Source organism: Callorhinchus milii, unplaced genomic scaffold (genome assembly GCF_018977255.1).
Source record: "Callorhinchus milii isolate IMCB2004 unplaced genomic scaffold, IMCB_Cmil_1.0 Scaffold4, whole genome shotgun sequence".
Classification (NCBI taxonomy): Eukaryota; Metazoa; Chordata; class Chondrichthyes; order Chimaeriformes; family Callorhinchidae; genus Callorhinchus; species Callorhinchus milii.
The window spans coordinates 70,990,151-71,003,510 of NW_024704745.1; the positions used below are offsets into that span (position 1 = coordinate 70,990,151).

The 13,360-nt window shown below is 38.2% G+C and overlaps 1 protein-coding gene across 4 annotated transcripts in view; it reads left to right on the forward strand.

Annotated features, from left to right (window-relative positions):
- Positions 1-13,112, forward strand: part of fryb (furry homolog b (Drosophila)) — a 155,798-nt gene extending 142,686 nt beyond the window's left edge. For 2 of the 4 annotated variants that reach the window (XM_042334583.1, XM_042334584.1), the window contains 8 exons: positions 529-695; positions 1,208-1,415; positions 2,708-2,857; positions 3,885-3,983; positions 5,026-5,109; positions 9,094-9,204; positions 10,341-10,528; positions 11,580-13,112. In XM_042334583.1, the coding sequence (XP_042190517.1) occupies positions 529-695; positions 1,208-1,415; positions 2,708-2,857; positions 3,885-3,983; positions 5,026-5,109; positions 9,094-9,204; positions 10,341-10,528; positions 11,580-11,838 (1,266 nt within the window). In that variant the 3' untranslated portion in view covers positions 11,839-13,112. Of the gene's footprint in view, positions 1-528; positions 696-1,207; positions 1,416-2,707; positions 2,858-3,884; positions 3,984-5,025; positions 5,110-5,924; positions 5,943-8,844; positions 8,866-9,093; positions 9,205-10,340; positions 10,529-11,579 lie in introns of all 4 variants that reach the window. The other 2 variants (XM_007891283.2, XM_042334582.1) reach the window with 2 other exon arrangements.
- Positions 13,113-13,360: the final 248 nt, after the last annotated feature.

Genomic DNA, 13,360 nt, shown 5'->3' on the forward strand with positions numbered 1-13,360 from the left:
GACACTTACTCTTGATGGCACAGCTGAATTTGGTAACTCACCTATTTAAAACTCACAGGTTAGAACCAAGCACTTTGCTGTACAGTGATTTTAACCTCTCACTGGATGACAATATCACAGCACTATTTGTAGCACAACTTGACATGATTTTTCCTATTAATAAAATTCTTGATTCCAATTAATAAAAAGAGAAATTGTGAATCTTTTCTTAGAATCTCACAGTGTCTAATTATAGCCTATGCAATGGATATTGGAGATTTGTATCACTGATCTGACATAGAAGTCTGATTGGAATCTTGAAACATGTATTTATAGACACAATCAAGGTACAACTGATGATACAAATGTTTGAATTTTTAAAAGTAAATTAATGAGTACATGAATTCTGTTTAATGTATTGTGGACTGGTGTGTTTTATGTTAAGAGTTCAGCTTGTCATTCAGTGTGAGTAGAGCATTCTGAAATCTACAGTATGCTGGATTAATTTTTTGCTCATTTTCCTTAAATAGTGTTAAATCATTTTAACAGGCTCAGTCTATGGCTGAAGAAGAGGAAACCACTGCTATCCATGAGGATGAACTCTCTCGATTTACAAATGAGCTTCCATCAGCTTTTGAGGCCAATGATAGCTTCAGTCTTGAGATAACGGAACCAGAAGAAAAGGGTGATGGAGAGATGGATCAGTCAGGATCGAGGTGGGATTATAACTTTACATTCAGTATTTGTGTGCAATATTCAATGACAAAGCTTAGAAATAAAGACAACAAAAGTGAATTGGAGGTGCAAGAGATTTTACTTTAAGTAAAATAATAAAATGCCTTGAAACAAACTACCAGTACAGGTCAACGGTTTTAAAAAGGAACTAGACAAGTTCCTGGGAAATTAAAAGTATAACATGATGAGAGAGATATATCAAAATATTTTTGGGGGCAGTTGGTTAGATAGGATGGAAGGAACAATGGTCTACTCCTGTGTGAAACTGTTACAACCGTAGGGTCCTGTTGTAACATGATAGTTAGGGTCCACACAATCCCAAAGACCATTGCAATGAGGAATAACGGCTGGCCGGCACTTTTAGTCAGTGTTTTGAAGCAGACGATGCAATTTGAAATAGTTAAAGTATGCTTCCATTCCCTTTATTAATTTTCTTTTTCAATTTCAAAACGTGTTGTTTTCGACTTTTACCTGTTCTATATCTTGTTCGCAGTTTTAATGAGGGCGATTCTTATGGACTTCATGAGCTTCGGGCATCACCCCCGCCCTCGCCTTTCTTCTCCGCCATACTTGCTGCCTTTCAGCCCAAAGCGTGCGATGATGCAGAAGAGGCTTGGCGCACCCACATCAATCAGCTCATGTCTGACTCCGATGGTTCGTGCGCTGTCCATACATTTCACGTGTTCTCTTCCCTGTTTCAGGTGAGAATCTTGAAAGGGTGGTCAAGGCCGATTCGATAACTATTTTTAAAAACGCGGTGGACGGGTTATTTGAGGAGGACGGGTTTGCAGGGTTATGGGGAAAGGGCTGGGGAGTGGGATTGACATTACATTGCTCTTTTCAAAGAGACGGCACAGACTTGATGGGCTGAATGGCCTCTTTTTGGGCTGCTCGATTCTATGATTCTGTGATTCTATAATTTGTATATGTCTGGCAATGTGTTGTACAGTAATATTTGGAGACAAGCACACATTCAAAGAGATTATTTTCCGATTGTGTGCTCATTATGAGACAACAGGGAAATCTGCAGGAAATGCTGCTTTATTAAAAGGGCAAGAAAATAAAACTGATGACAAATGTAACACAAATAAAATAAGTGGATTTGTAAACAAACTGAATATTCTATCTTTGTGAAACCTGACCTAGTAATTTTTTCTATTTTTAGGGGATGAATTTTGATATGTTGCCCTTTGATTTTGTATTTCATTCCCAGTTTTTAATCTGCTCGGTTGCTTTCCCGGAATTGACAGGGTTATTGCTATATAGATGAATAAAAATTAATCAATACTTTGATTTGATAAATAAGTAACGATATTAAGTTGCTCAAAAATGTCATTATATCATAACATAGAGGATACAATGAAATAAAATGTGCAGAGCCATCCTTTACTATGTGGTCATCTGGATCTAATCACTCAGATATATCTTGTATTTAAGTGCAAAAATAATGGCCCAAGTTGCTACGTCAGCACTGAAGTCACTTCCTGACTGCTTCTTTAACTTGTGACTATCTTATAACTATGCCCCCTTGTCATAGACTGCCCTACTTGTGGAAATAGCTTCTCCCTCTTTACTCTGCTCAAAACTGAACAGAGTACTCCAGCTGTGGGCTAGCCACTGATTTGTACAAAGTTAGGACTATTGGTTTACCTTTTTACTCTAAAAAGACTACTCTTTTGCACTTCTTAAAAATAGCTGGTTATCTACTAAGATTGAGTTTAAGAAGTTTTCCCAATCCTGCACAATCTTGCATTTTAAGTTGAAAAGGTCTGAAATGATACAACTAGGTAGAATTTTGTATCTCTAGCTTCCTAATTGTGTAAGACTCCATTTGCTTTTCATGTGAAAGGCCGCACAGAAATAACTGTGAACATTAGGGATTTAAAAACGGTACATAATGGTTGGAAATTAAACAGAAATTAGAAGCGGAAAGAACTGCTTCACATTCATGGCACCAAACATTAGAAATTAAATCATGTAATGTATTTTCTAGTGTATTCAGAAGAAATTCTGTTCCCTAACCTGGGATGCAGCAAGCTTCCTTGGTGACAGTCTGCGGGGAATAGGATCCAAATTTATGAGTTCTTCAGAGGTGCTGACCTCTTGCTCAGATTGTCCCACAGTATTTGTAGACGCTGAAACTGTGAGTATATCCATCTAGCACAATTGTTTTCATTTAATTGCTAACTTTCCTGATACTTTACTTTTTAAATCTGTAAGAGCATTTTGCATTCTGTCTTAACATAGTCGGTACAACATATGTAATGTAATCTAATGCTGTCCTCACTGACCTCCCTAGCTCCACTCTCCAGACACATCACCTATTACAGAACTGTGCAGGTAGAGTTCTTCCCCTCAAAAAGCTCATTGTCCACACTCATTATTGCCCTCATCCTCGCAAAACTCCATTGGCTTCCAGTACCTCAGAAGACGGAATTTTTAATTTTTATCTTGATCTTCAATTCCCTCCATGGTCTCACCTCCACCAATCTTCTCCAATCATACCTTCCACTCTTTTAATTTTGGTGCATTCTTTACACGTAATCATTCTTTGTTTTCAAAATTTCTCATTGTTTTAAACGTTCTTTAGTTCTAAATGCATTCCAAGTATAAATACATCTTGGAAATTTCCATGTGTCTAGAATGCAATATATGTTTTCTCCCTGGAGGGACACACTCTGCTTCCAGAGAGTGTTAAAGCACAGGTTGGCAAGAACCAAGGTTTGAAGACCACAGAGTGTGCTTGGGTACTGCTGTAGTTTAACCTGCTAAAACCGCATAGCTTGCCATTGATATCGCTGTCTGGCAAGCTTCCCATTACTTGTCCAACTAGGACCACCTTACCTGTTAGGGCTTTGTCTTCAAGGACTAATTAAATAGGATGAATCCCTGCACTAAGCGATCAAACATGTCACTTTGGAGCTATTTCAACCCTGCTTACCTACCGTTCCTCCCCAGCATAATAGTCACTAGCTGGTAATTTGACAAGTGCAGTTATGAGACTTCACTTAGTGGATTGTGAGTAGCAGGAACTACGTGAGTCAACCCTCAGCAATGATATACAGTCACCACGCTCCACAGAAACTTTCTGAAGCACTTGGAGATGTTCTTGCCTTTGTTGGTGCTATATCAAATTCAAGAATCAATAATAAAACATTTTTTTTCTCCAGCTCATTTCCTATGGACTACTGGAAAGGCTGAAGTTCAGTGTTTTAGAATTACAGGAATATCTGGACACTTACAACCACAAGAAAGAAGCAGCACAATCGGTTAGTATGACTCTTCATAAAGCATAGCATCCTGGTACATTATGTCTACCTTGGGTATGACAGCTACTTTGTGTAGGATAGCTTCCTCATTTAGTACATTATCGTCATAATTTTCCTGTGAAGTACAGCTTATAGTATTTCTTCCTTCTATAGTACTCCTTCCTCATATAATAGGTTCCTTGGGCAGTACTGCTTCCTCTTGCAATACAGCTTATTGATGCACTACGGAGAACTGAAGTGACAACACAGAATCTAGGGTTGAAATACTCTGACAATCATTGGTTTAAATGTTGGGTAATAGAATTTAAGACGACCATTCCCATTTAGGTTGTGGCTCTAATTATGAATCTGCATTTCTCTTTTTAAAATGTTCTTCATTTATTGAAACTTTTCTTAAAAATAAAATAACATTCTGAGTTCCTTAATGATATTTGTATGTAGCTGGTTCACCTAGTTACCAAGTATTTAATTTCTGTTGTGGAATGGTATCTAGCTTGTTTCACAGAACATCAAATGTATTTTTGTTCATTGGTGGGATTTGTTTCTGCTTCATTCAATTATCCCTCTGATTTTCTGCTTTAGCTCTCATCTCCTGTGCAAAACAAGAATTTTTACATGTGATAATTGTCTGACATACAATCCGGAAATTAGATTGACAATCATTCTTTAGAAAAGCATAGTTCAGAGAACATGCAGTTTTTAAAACATTTCAAAAAATTATTTTGCAAACGTGTAAGGGGTTCAGAATTAAAGCCATTAGTCCACAATACAGTACAGAGTTTCACCGCTCATTCCATCCCACACTACAGTGTAACACAATAAATAAAGGCTACGTGCTTGATCCTTGGTCTCCACATTGCTGCTTTGTTTCTACAAGTTCTAGTGTAGCAATGTACAGAAATATTTAACATTTGCCTGCTTTCCTGACGATATAAAACAAACTAAAATTTTGGGGAGGCTGGAAGAGAAGGATGGGGAAATAGTGTAATAATTAGAATATTTTGAAGAGAATGATATACTAATAACATTTCCTGTAAAACAGTGGCTAGCTAACTGCAAGGCAACATTTCCTGGGAATGTGAAAGACACCGTGATAACAAGTCAGCCCAGGGACACAGAGGAGAAGGTAAAAACGTCTATGCATATAAACTGTTTTTCAAAGAGGTATGTTTAAACATGATATAACTTATTACTTAATGGTATTTTTAATTAGCATAGTATTTTATATTACAGCATAAACATAGGAAATGCCTAAAATGTTACCTCTTGAGACTGGCACTTGTTTAATGAATTTACATTTTTCTTATTGCAAACACTGACGAAAAGATCTGTCAATCCTAACAATTAGCCCATCTTGTAATTATGTATCATTGTTGATCTAATTACTTATAATAATAACCCTTGCATTTGATATAGCGTTTTTTATCATGTATTGAAGACATCTCAAAGTGCTTCACAGAATATACTGTAAAGTGAATTGACTGATTGATTTTGTGGGCGAAACGCTATAAATTGAAGCCTACTGAACAATTAGAATTTTATCTTTGGTATAAGATGTCAAATATTGTACCATTTGTCAACAAATCACCCCTTCATAATGTAAAGTTGAAATGGTTAATTTTATTTGGTCAGCCTGGTTATCTGACACTCTATTGATTAACATATTATCATGCATAATCCACCTAAAACTAAATATCCTATAACTGCCCAACCAACTGAGGTAATTGAAATCATTCCAGAGTTCTAATTATGCCCCCCTCCCACACACACACACACACACATAAAGGATTTACGGCTCTTTCAATCTTGTATTTCTTTCAATATAAATACTCCTGTGGTTATGCCTTGTATGGGACTGTGCACTTTAATGCATGTTTTACACTGATCTCCTATACTCTCTTTTTCTTGGCTTTTTGCTCCTGTGACATGCTTGCTGTATAGCAAATGGAATCCCTTGCAGTAAGTTACAGTTCTTAAATATTTTCTAACGAGTAGATTTTTAAATGTCTGTTCACGAATATACCCATTTTAGATTCTGATAGTACTTTTGTGTTGAGATGGTTGCAGAGTTAGTCCTAGTGGTTGACTTAGAATCATAGAATCCTATAGCACAGAACGTAATTTGGCCCATCGTGCCTCTGCCGTGTCTTTGAAAGAGCTATCCAATTAGTCCCACTCTCCCAATATTTCCCCATTGCCTTCCAACTTTTTCTTTTCAAGTACCCATCCAATTCCCTTTTGAAAGTTATTTTTGGATTTGCTTCCACCATCCTTTCAAGCAGTGGATTCCTGATCGTAACAACTCGCTGCATAAAAAAAATTTCCTCATCTCCCCTCTGGTTCTTTTGACTTCTTCCAAGATATTTCCAAATATGATATAAAATCAGATCCTCATCATTGGTACTCATGTGGAAATTAGTAGGTTTGGGATTACAGTTAAATAAACAAAACAAATACCAAAATTCCTCTTTCACTTAATTAATTGATACCATTGAGGATACATGAATTTGTGGACTGAGACATGCTGAAGAAATCAAGCTTAACACAGCAAACAAGAGTATCAAATCAAAGAAACTTGAGTCAGTGTTAACATTGGCTGTTATTCTGATTTGCTAAAGCAGTTCTTCAAATCTGCTTTACTTCCATTTGTAATATTTTGATAACAATAGCATGCATTTGAATTATAGTTCTATAGATACTTAATACAAATTGCAAAATATTTCTAAAGCTTGCTTATATATAACAGCTATCATACACTAAAAAAATGAAGCCAACAGAATATTGTAATGTTAGCAATAATATAAAATCTTCCAAAATTAGAATCAGGAACCTAATTTATTCTAAGCTGGTATTACCTTTTACTCTGAATTCATTTTCCTTTGCTGTATTGAGTTTTGGAAAGCAGTGTCAATGTGCTTTCCCAACGCTATTATAGAATTGAGTAATGGTAATTGCGTAGTTTACCGGTATAAACCACTGAGAAGTTTGATGGCATGTGTCCAACTAGGTCTCATAAATGCAAGTTGTTGTTGTTGTTGTAGGACTGCTTAGACCTGGATCTCAGATTTGAGAGCATGTCTGCACCTCAAAGTGTTAATGATAAGCCAGAAAAACTGATCAATCATTGGCAATGCTTTGGATTTCTTCAGACCTACCTACATTCTCCTTGAAAACAGTTCAATCCCACTTATTTCTTCCCACTCCCTCTCCTTTAGGAGAATGTTACATTGACAGCATACACAATTTATAGACCATGTAAGGGTGAAAGGCTAACTTGGTCCACTTCCTTGCTGTACATTTCTATAGTTTATTTGCTTTGAATTTAGTGCTTAACTGACAATAAGGTATAGTGATGTCTTTCTTAAAACAACAAGTTATATTTATATAGCGCCTTTCACGTCAGGAGAATGTCTCAAAGCCCTTCACACAACTGACTGGGAGCCCAATTGAGGGGAAAGTGGCTAAGATCACAGCCAAAGAGATTCAGCAATTCTAAAACAGATTTTGAAGGGTGGGAAGCATGTGGCAAGGCACAGGGTGTGGGGGCAGAATGGCTGAAGATTTGCCCACCAATGCTGAAGCAGGCCAGTGTTGAACAGAGGAAGCAGCTGAGTCAGGAGGATAACAGAGGTAATTGGGTGGGGCGAGACCATGGATGCATTTGAAAGTGGGGACCAAGTGGACAAGTGGAGCCGAGCAGGATTAGGATGATGGGATCGCGAGGCCTGGTGCAGGAGAGATCCCTGGCTTCAGAATTTAAGATGGCCCGGAGCTTGTTTAGGGAGTAGATGAGGAGTCCAGCGAGAATGGTATGTGTTGGTAATCATTTCTGAGGTGAGGAAGATATGGATGAAAGCTCTCAACAACCGGGGAGTGAGATAGTGATAGAGGAGAGTGATGTTGTGGAGATGAGGGGAGAGCTAGTGAGAGCCCAGATGTAGTGTTTGAAGGATCCTGTCTTTCTAGATGACGTTACCAAGTGGGGAGGGGGACATATAGATTGTGAAGAGGGGAGGATCGAGGTTAGAAACCTGAGGAATAACGATTGTGGTTGTCACATAAAATTAATCCATTTAAATGCAAACATCTCCTTGGGCACACTGATGCAATATAGTGCTTACTACTTTATTATTATAGTAACATTTCATCAGTAAAACACATGGTTTCACAACACCCATTATCAGCAATTCTGCCTTTAAGATAAATTATTTATTGTTTATCAATTAGCTCTGCCCTTCAACAAGAAATATCTGCAAAAAGATTTATTTTGAACAATTAGCATATTTAGAATTCAGAACTTCATAGTGCACAGACCCATTTGCACAGACAATAAATAAGATTATTTTCAGGTACATGATTATCCTAGTAATCATCCTAGTTTACTTATTATTTTGTCATGTTTTAATCAAGTAATGTCCTTTGATGTGATGAATGATGATATGATATCTTCATGTCACTGCTAAAAATGTTATCAGATTTATTGACTTTGATGTGATGAATGATGATATGACATCTTCATGTCACTGCTAAAAATTTTACCGGATTTATTGACTTTAAAAATCAAACATTTCCTGGGTGAAAATCATATCGCAACAGTACACAAGCAGCAGATATTTTATCCATTACATTATGTACTTTAACATGACCAATCTGGCAGTAACAGAGGTGAGCTCACCAAAAAAAAATCCCTTTTCAATGACGGTTTAAAACAACAACAGTGTTAACCACAACACTGTGGTCCTGATTTTCAAAACATTTTTTATTCAGTTTGTATAGTTATTAATCAATTTAGAATCAAATGCAATTTAAAATTATTGTAGCCCTTTATAACAATTTGCTTACTTTAATTCCTGCTCTTTAGGACGAACCTACTAAAATATGGGTAAGCACTACAATGTAGTAATGGACAAATTTTGCATAGATATGTAATCGTATCTGGCAAAAATAACATTCAGCTTTGGAAAGCTTTCCATATAACTTAACTGGTTGATTTCTCTGTAATTTGTATACTGTTCGGATACTTAAATATATATGTGCCAAACTAAAATGAATATTGTCACATGTATTCTTGTTGCCTGGTTTATACCATTTGTTTCGTTTCTTTACACAGCAACTTGAATTGTGTCAAAGACTCTATAAGCTCCACTTTCAACTGCTGCTGCTCTTTCAGTCCTACTATAAACTGATTGGACAAATACATGTTGTCAGCTCGATGCCAGAGGTAAAATAAATTCCTTTGTTATCAACACAATCCTAAATATTACGCATGCAACAGTTTTGTTTTGTATTTATTCTTTTTTACCTTAATGTCTCTTCATTTTCGCACTGGGTTTTCTCACGTCTTGGATCAGATGCACCCTGGGCAAGTGACCTAATCCTCTGGGTAAAACTGTAGTTAAATAAAGGAGAGTGGGCCAATGACAATCAACTTCTTTATGGAAGTATCTACCCTCGGCTCAGCACTTTCCCTAACATGCCCAACAACTGATTCGTCGCACAAGATCTATATCCTCCTTGCCCTCCATCAACTTCTTCCTGCCTACGGCTCCAACCTCCTTAACCTCCACGGCCTTTCCTTCAGACTCACTGAACCTGTGCGCAACCTCGGCAACAGGTTTGAACCCAAATTGTTCTTTCTATCCCACATCTGGTCCCTAACCAAGACCACTTTCCTCTCCCTCTGCCAATTCACTCACCACTGACCATACCTCACACCCAATGTGGCTGAAACTCTTTTCCATGAATATCTCCCCCCGGTCTACCCAGCTCCATCATTCATAAACTTCAATCAATTCAATATTGTGCCATCCGTATTCTAACCCATACCAAGCTTTGCATCTCCATCACCCCAATCCTTGCCAGGCTCCACTGCAGAACGGATCAATTTCAAATTACTTCATGCCCTAGAATCTCCCTCCCTCTCTGACCCACTCCTCTACCCACCCCCTTCGTTCGCTGGTTCCAGCCTTCCACACTTCTCTTGTCCCCTCTGCTCCACTATTGGCAGCCATGTTTTTAAGCATTATGCCCCAATACTCTGGAACTCTTTGCCGCCCCACCTTGATCCCTCCTTATCCATCATCAGGTCACACTTAACATCCTCTTTGACTGTGCATTCCTGGGCATGGCCAAGCTCCATCACTGTTGAACACTCCAACCTATATGAAGGATGCTCTGTAAATGCAAGTTGTGCACTAGCTGGAAACTTTCTTTTGAACCTGTGTTCATATTATTTGAAGAAAGTCGTTAGGCTGGTATAAGGCAGGAGCTGGAAAGTTAAAAGGAAAACCAGCTTGAAACGTTCCTATCCATAACTTGTTATTAATGTTTGCTGAAATACCTTTCCTCATGTACCAGCTACTCAATATGTCAAAAGAACTGAGTGATCTGAGAAACAACCTGAAGGAAGCTTCAGCTCTGATAGCAGATGATGCCTCTTCACCTGGACTCACATTCACCTCCTCCGAAGCTGCTGTTCAGTCCATGTTGGAGAGCTTAAAGAACAGAGATCTTACTGTTGCCCTACAGCAAATCAAAGAATGCAGGTAAGACTTTAAGTATATTGTTTGATTGACTTTCATAATTTCTGGCTTCTTACATAATATTGTAATATTGTAATCCTCCGCATCAGCCATATTAATCTTTGTTATTTTCATTGACCAGCTTCAGATATTCTATTGAAACATACAATAGTAGCTCCCCAATGGCCCTGTATTCCCATCGCAGCACTAGACAATGTTTTTTGATTTTTATATATTATTAGAACCAAAAACGTCTGTTATCAGTATAAATGACAGGGAAAAAAGCACAACAGAAATTAATTAATTAATTTGAATATTCCAATCTGGGCTCAATGCACCATTAAATCAGGTGTAAATCAGTGATAATTATCCACTGCCATATTCCCAATCTTCCGTATAAAATTATGAGCCAAGACACACACTCGCACCTTTGTTATGTCCAGGTTGAATATGTCAAAGCTCTGCTTGTCAGACTCCCCAGATCTTCCCTGCACCTGCTGCAGATTGCCCAGAACTCTACAGCCCATGTCCTCACCCATACCAGGCTCCACAAATCGATCACCACATCCTTGCTGGGCTTCACTGGTTCCGCATCCCCCGGCGGATCAAGTTCAAGGTCCTCGTTCTCGCATTTAAATCCCTCAATGGTCTTGTCCCACTGTACCTCTGCAACCTCCTTCACTCATACCAACTCGGACGTTCCCTGCACTCAGCCTTCACTACTCCACATCCCCTGCCCTATCCTCCCCAGTATAGGTGGGCAAACGTTTAGCCACTTGGTGCTATTCGCAGTCTATCCAACTTGCTCTCTGCCTCCCCTTTCATGGTACGCCTCAAAATGTACCGCTTTGATCATCATGCTTTCAGTCATCTTTACCTCTCCTCACCCCACTCAGCTCCCACTGTCAGCATTGGTGCCCTCTAGAATTGTCAAGCGCTTTGGGACACCTCCCAATGTGAAAAGGAGCTATAAAGTATAGATTGTATTGCTTCAATCAGAATTTAGGACCAGCGTGTTTCTATTTGTGAGTACTACCTGATACATTCAGTCCCTCACTTCAATATTTTGTTATAGGACAATGTGGCCCAATGATATCTTTGGCAGCAATGTGGAAGATGAGGTCCAGACGCTTCTTAACATTTACTTCAGGCACCAAACCTTGGGACAAACAGGCACATTTGCTCTGGTGGGCTCCAATCGGGATCTGACAGAGATCAGTTTCAAGCTGATGGAGCTGAATGGAGAGATTCAGGATATGATTCGGAAGGCTCAAAGTTACCGTGTCATCAATACTTTTCATCCGAACACCAACGCTGCCGGCACGAGTCTCTGACAGCAGTGTTCTGTCCCCCTTTTGTTTACGACTGGAAATGCTGCTGTGTTGGTCTGAGACCCTTCAGTGTCTCTTCAGCCTTAGAAAAACTTGGCCAGGCTGTTCTCACATGTGTGACACTTCACAGTTTCAATAAGCTTGAGTGGGTGAGTCTACAAACATGCAACAATACCACAAGACCAAAAGTAAAATAAAGTACCCAGGCTGAGATTAACATGATGACATGTCTTCGTATCAAAGCACAGTTTTATTCCTCCTTTTACTGGGTAAACTGCAGCTTTTGCTGAATTACACTGGCAACTAAAGATACAACTTCACAGGTTAACCGAGGATACCAAAGGCCATTGCATTCAATTTATTCTTCCTGAAGATACTATTTTGAAAGAAATGCAATTTTACCTTTAATGTAAACTTATACTACTGCCACAGAATTGTCACAACTTATACTATAAAGAAATGTGAGGTTTATGACTACTGAGAATAAAAGCAGGTAACATGAAGCTGTACGTAATGCACTAGGAAGCAGTTTTGTCGAGCTGAAAGCCTGTATGTTTAAATTTTTTTTAAGACTATAAACTTTAATGTATGGTATAAACAGGAACAAGGATACTATACTTGTTTATTCTGAGCTGCTAAAAGCCCATTTTTGTTGGCAAAATGTCACTTGGATGTTGTCTAAGAAAGTGTTTAACTGGGCCATACAATAGGATTTGTACTGTATTTGAAATATCGTGAACAGTCCAGATGAAATACATTTGGGTTTCGGCTGCTTTTTTTACTAGATGGAAGCTTTTATTGATTTTATTTATAAATGCGGTAATAGGAAAAGGCTGCTTTCAAGTTAAACTGCTGTTTGGTAGATGAGGTGAAGACTTTCACATGACATTAGAGTCCATGCCTACTCGACTACCAAGCATGCACATTTGTATGTAATATATGAATTCAAACATATTCAGAAAATCAATAGTCTTTACGCTTCAAATTTCTAAATTAAAAGTGTGTAGTTGTGCATTTGTATTATAGGTAGGGGCTCTTCTCATGGTGAGATTCTTCCTTGTTTCTGAAACACTGCAGTGTATTGTTGTGACAGCCATACAAACATTTTTTGCATGTAAAAATGTGTTGCACCTTTAATCCTTCCTTTACAAAAATTATCCACATAACTTATTTTCCTTGTAAATAATTTTACAGCTACTGTGAAGTACCTTGGGTTTGTGTTTTGTTCTGTAAATTCATGCACTGTGTGTACAGCTGCAATATATCACGTAACTAAATTTTGTGCTGTGTTTTTCTTTTGGGGAGAGGATGCTTTAATTATGGTGTGCTATTCTGCACTTGCATTTTATGCACAGAGTTGCTATCACAGAATTACAAAAGGACATTACAGTGCAAAAACAGGGATTTGGCCCTAGTACCATGTCGGTGTGTATATACCACACAGGCCTCCACCTCTCCTAATCTCCTGCCATGGTTAAGGTATCAATCAAATTGTACCAGAAAACTCCATTCGGCAGAAAATGAA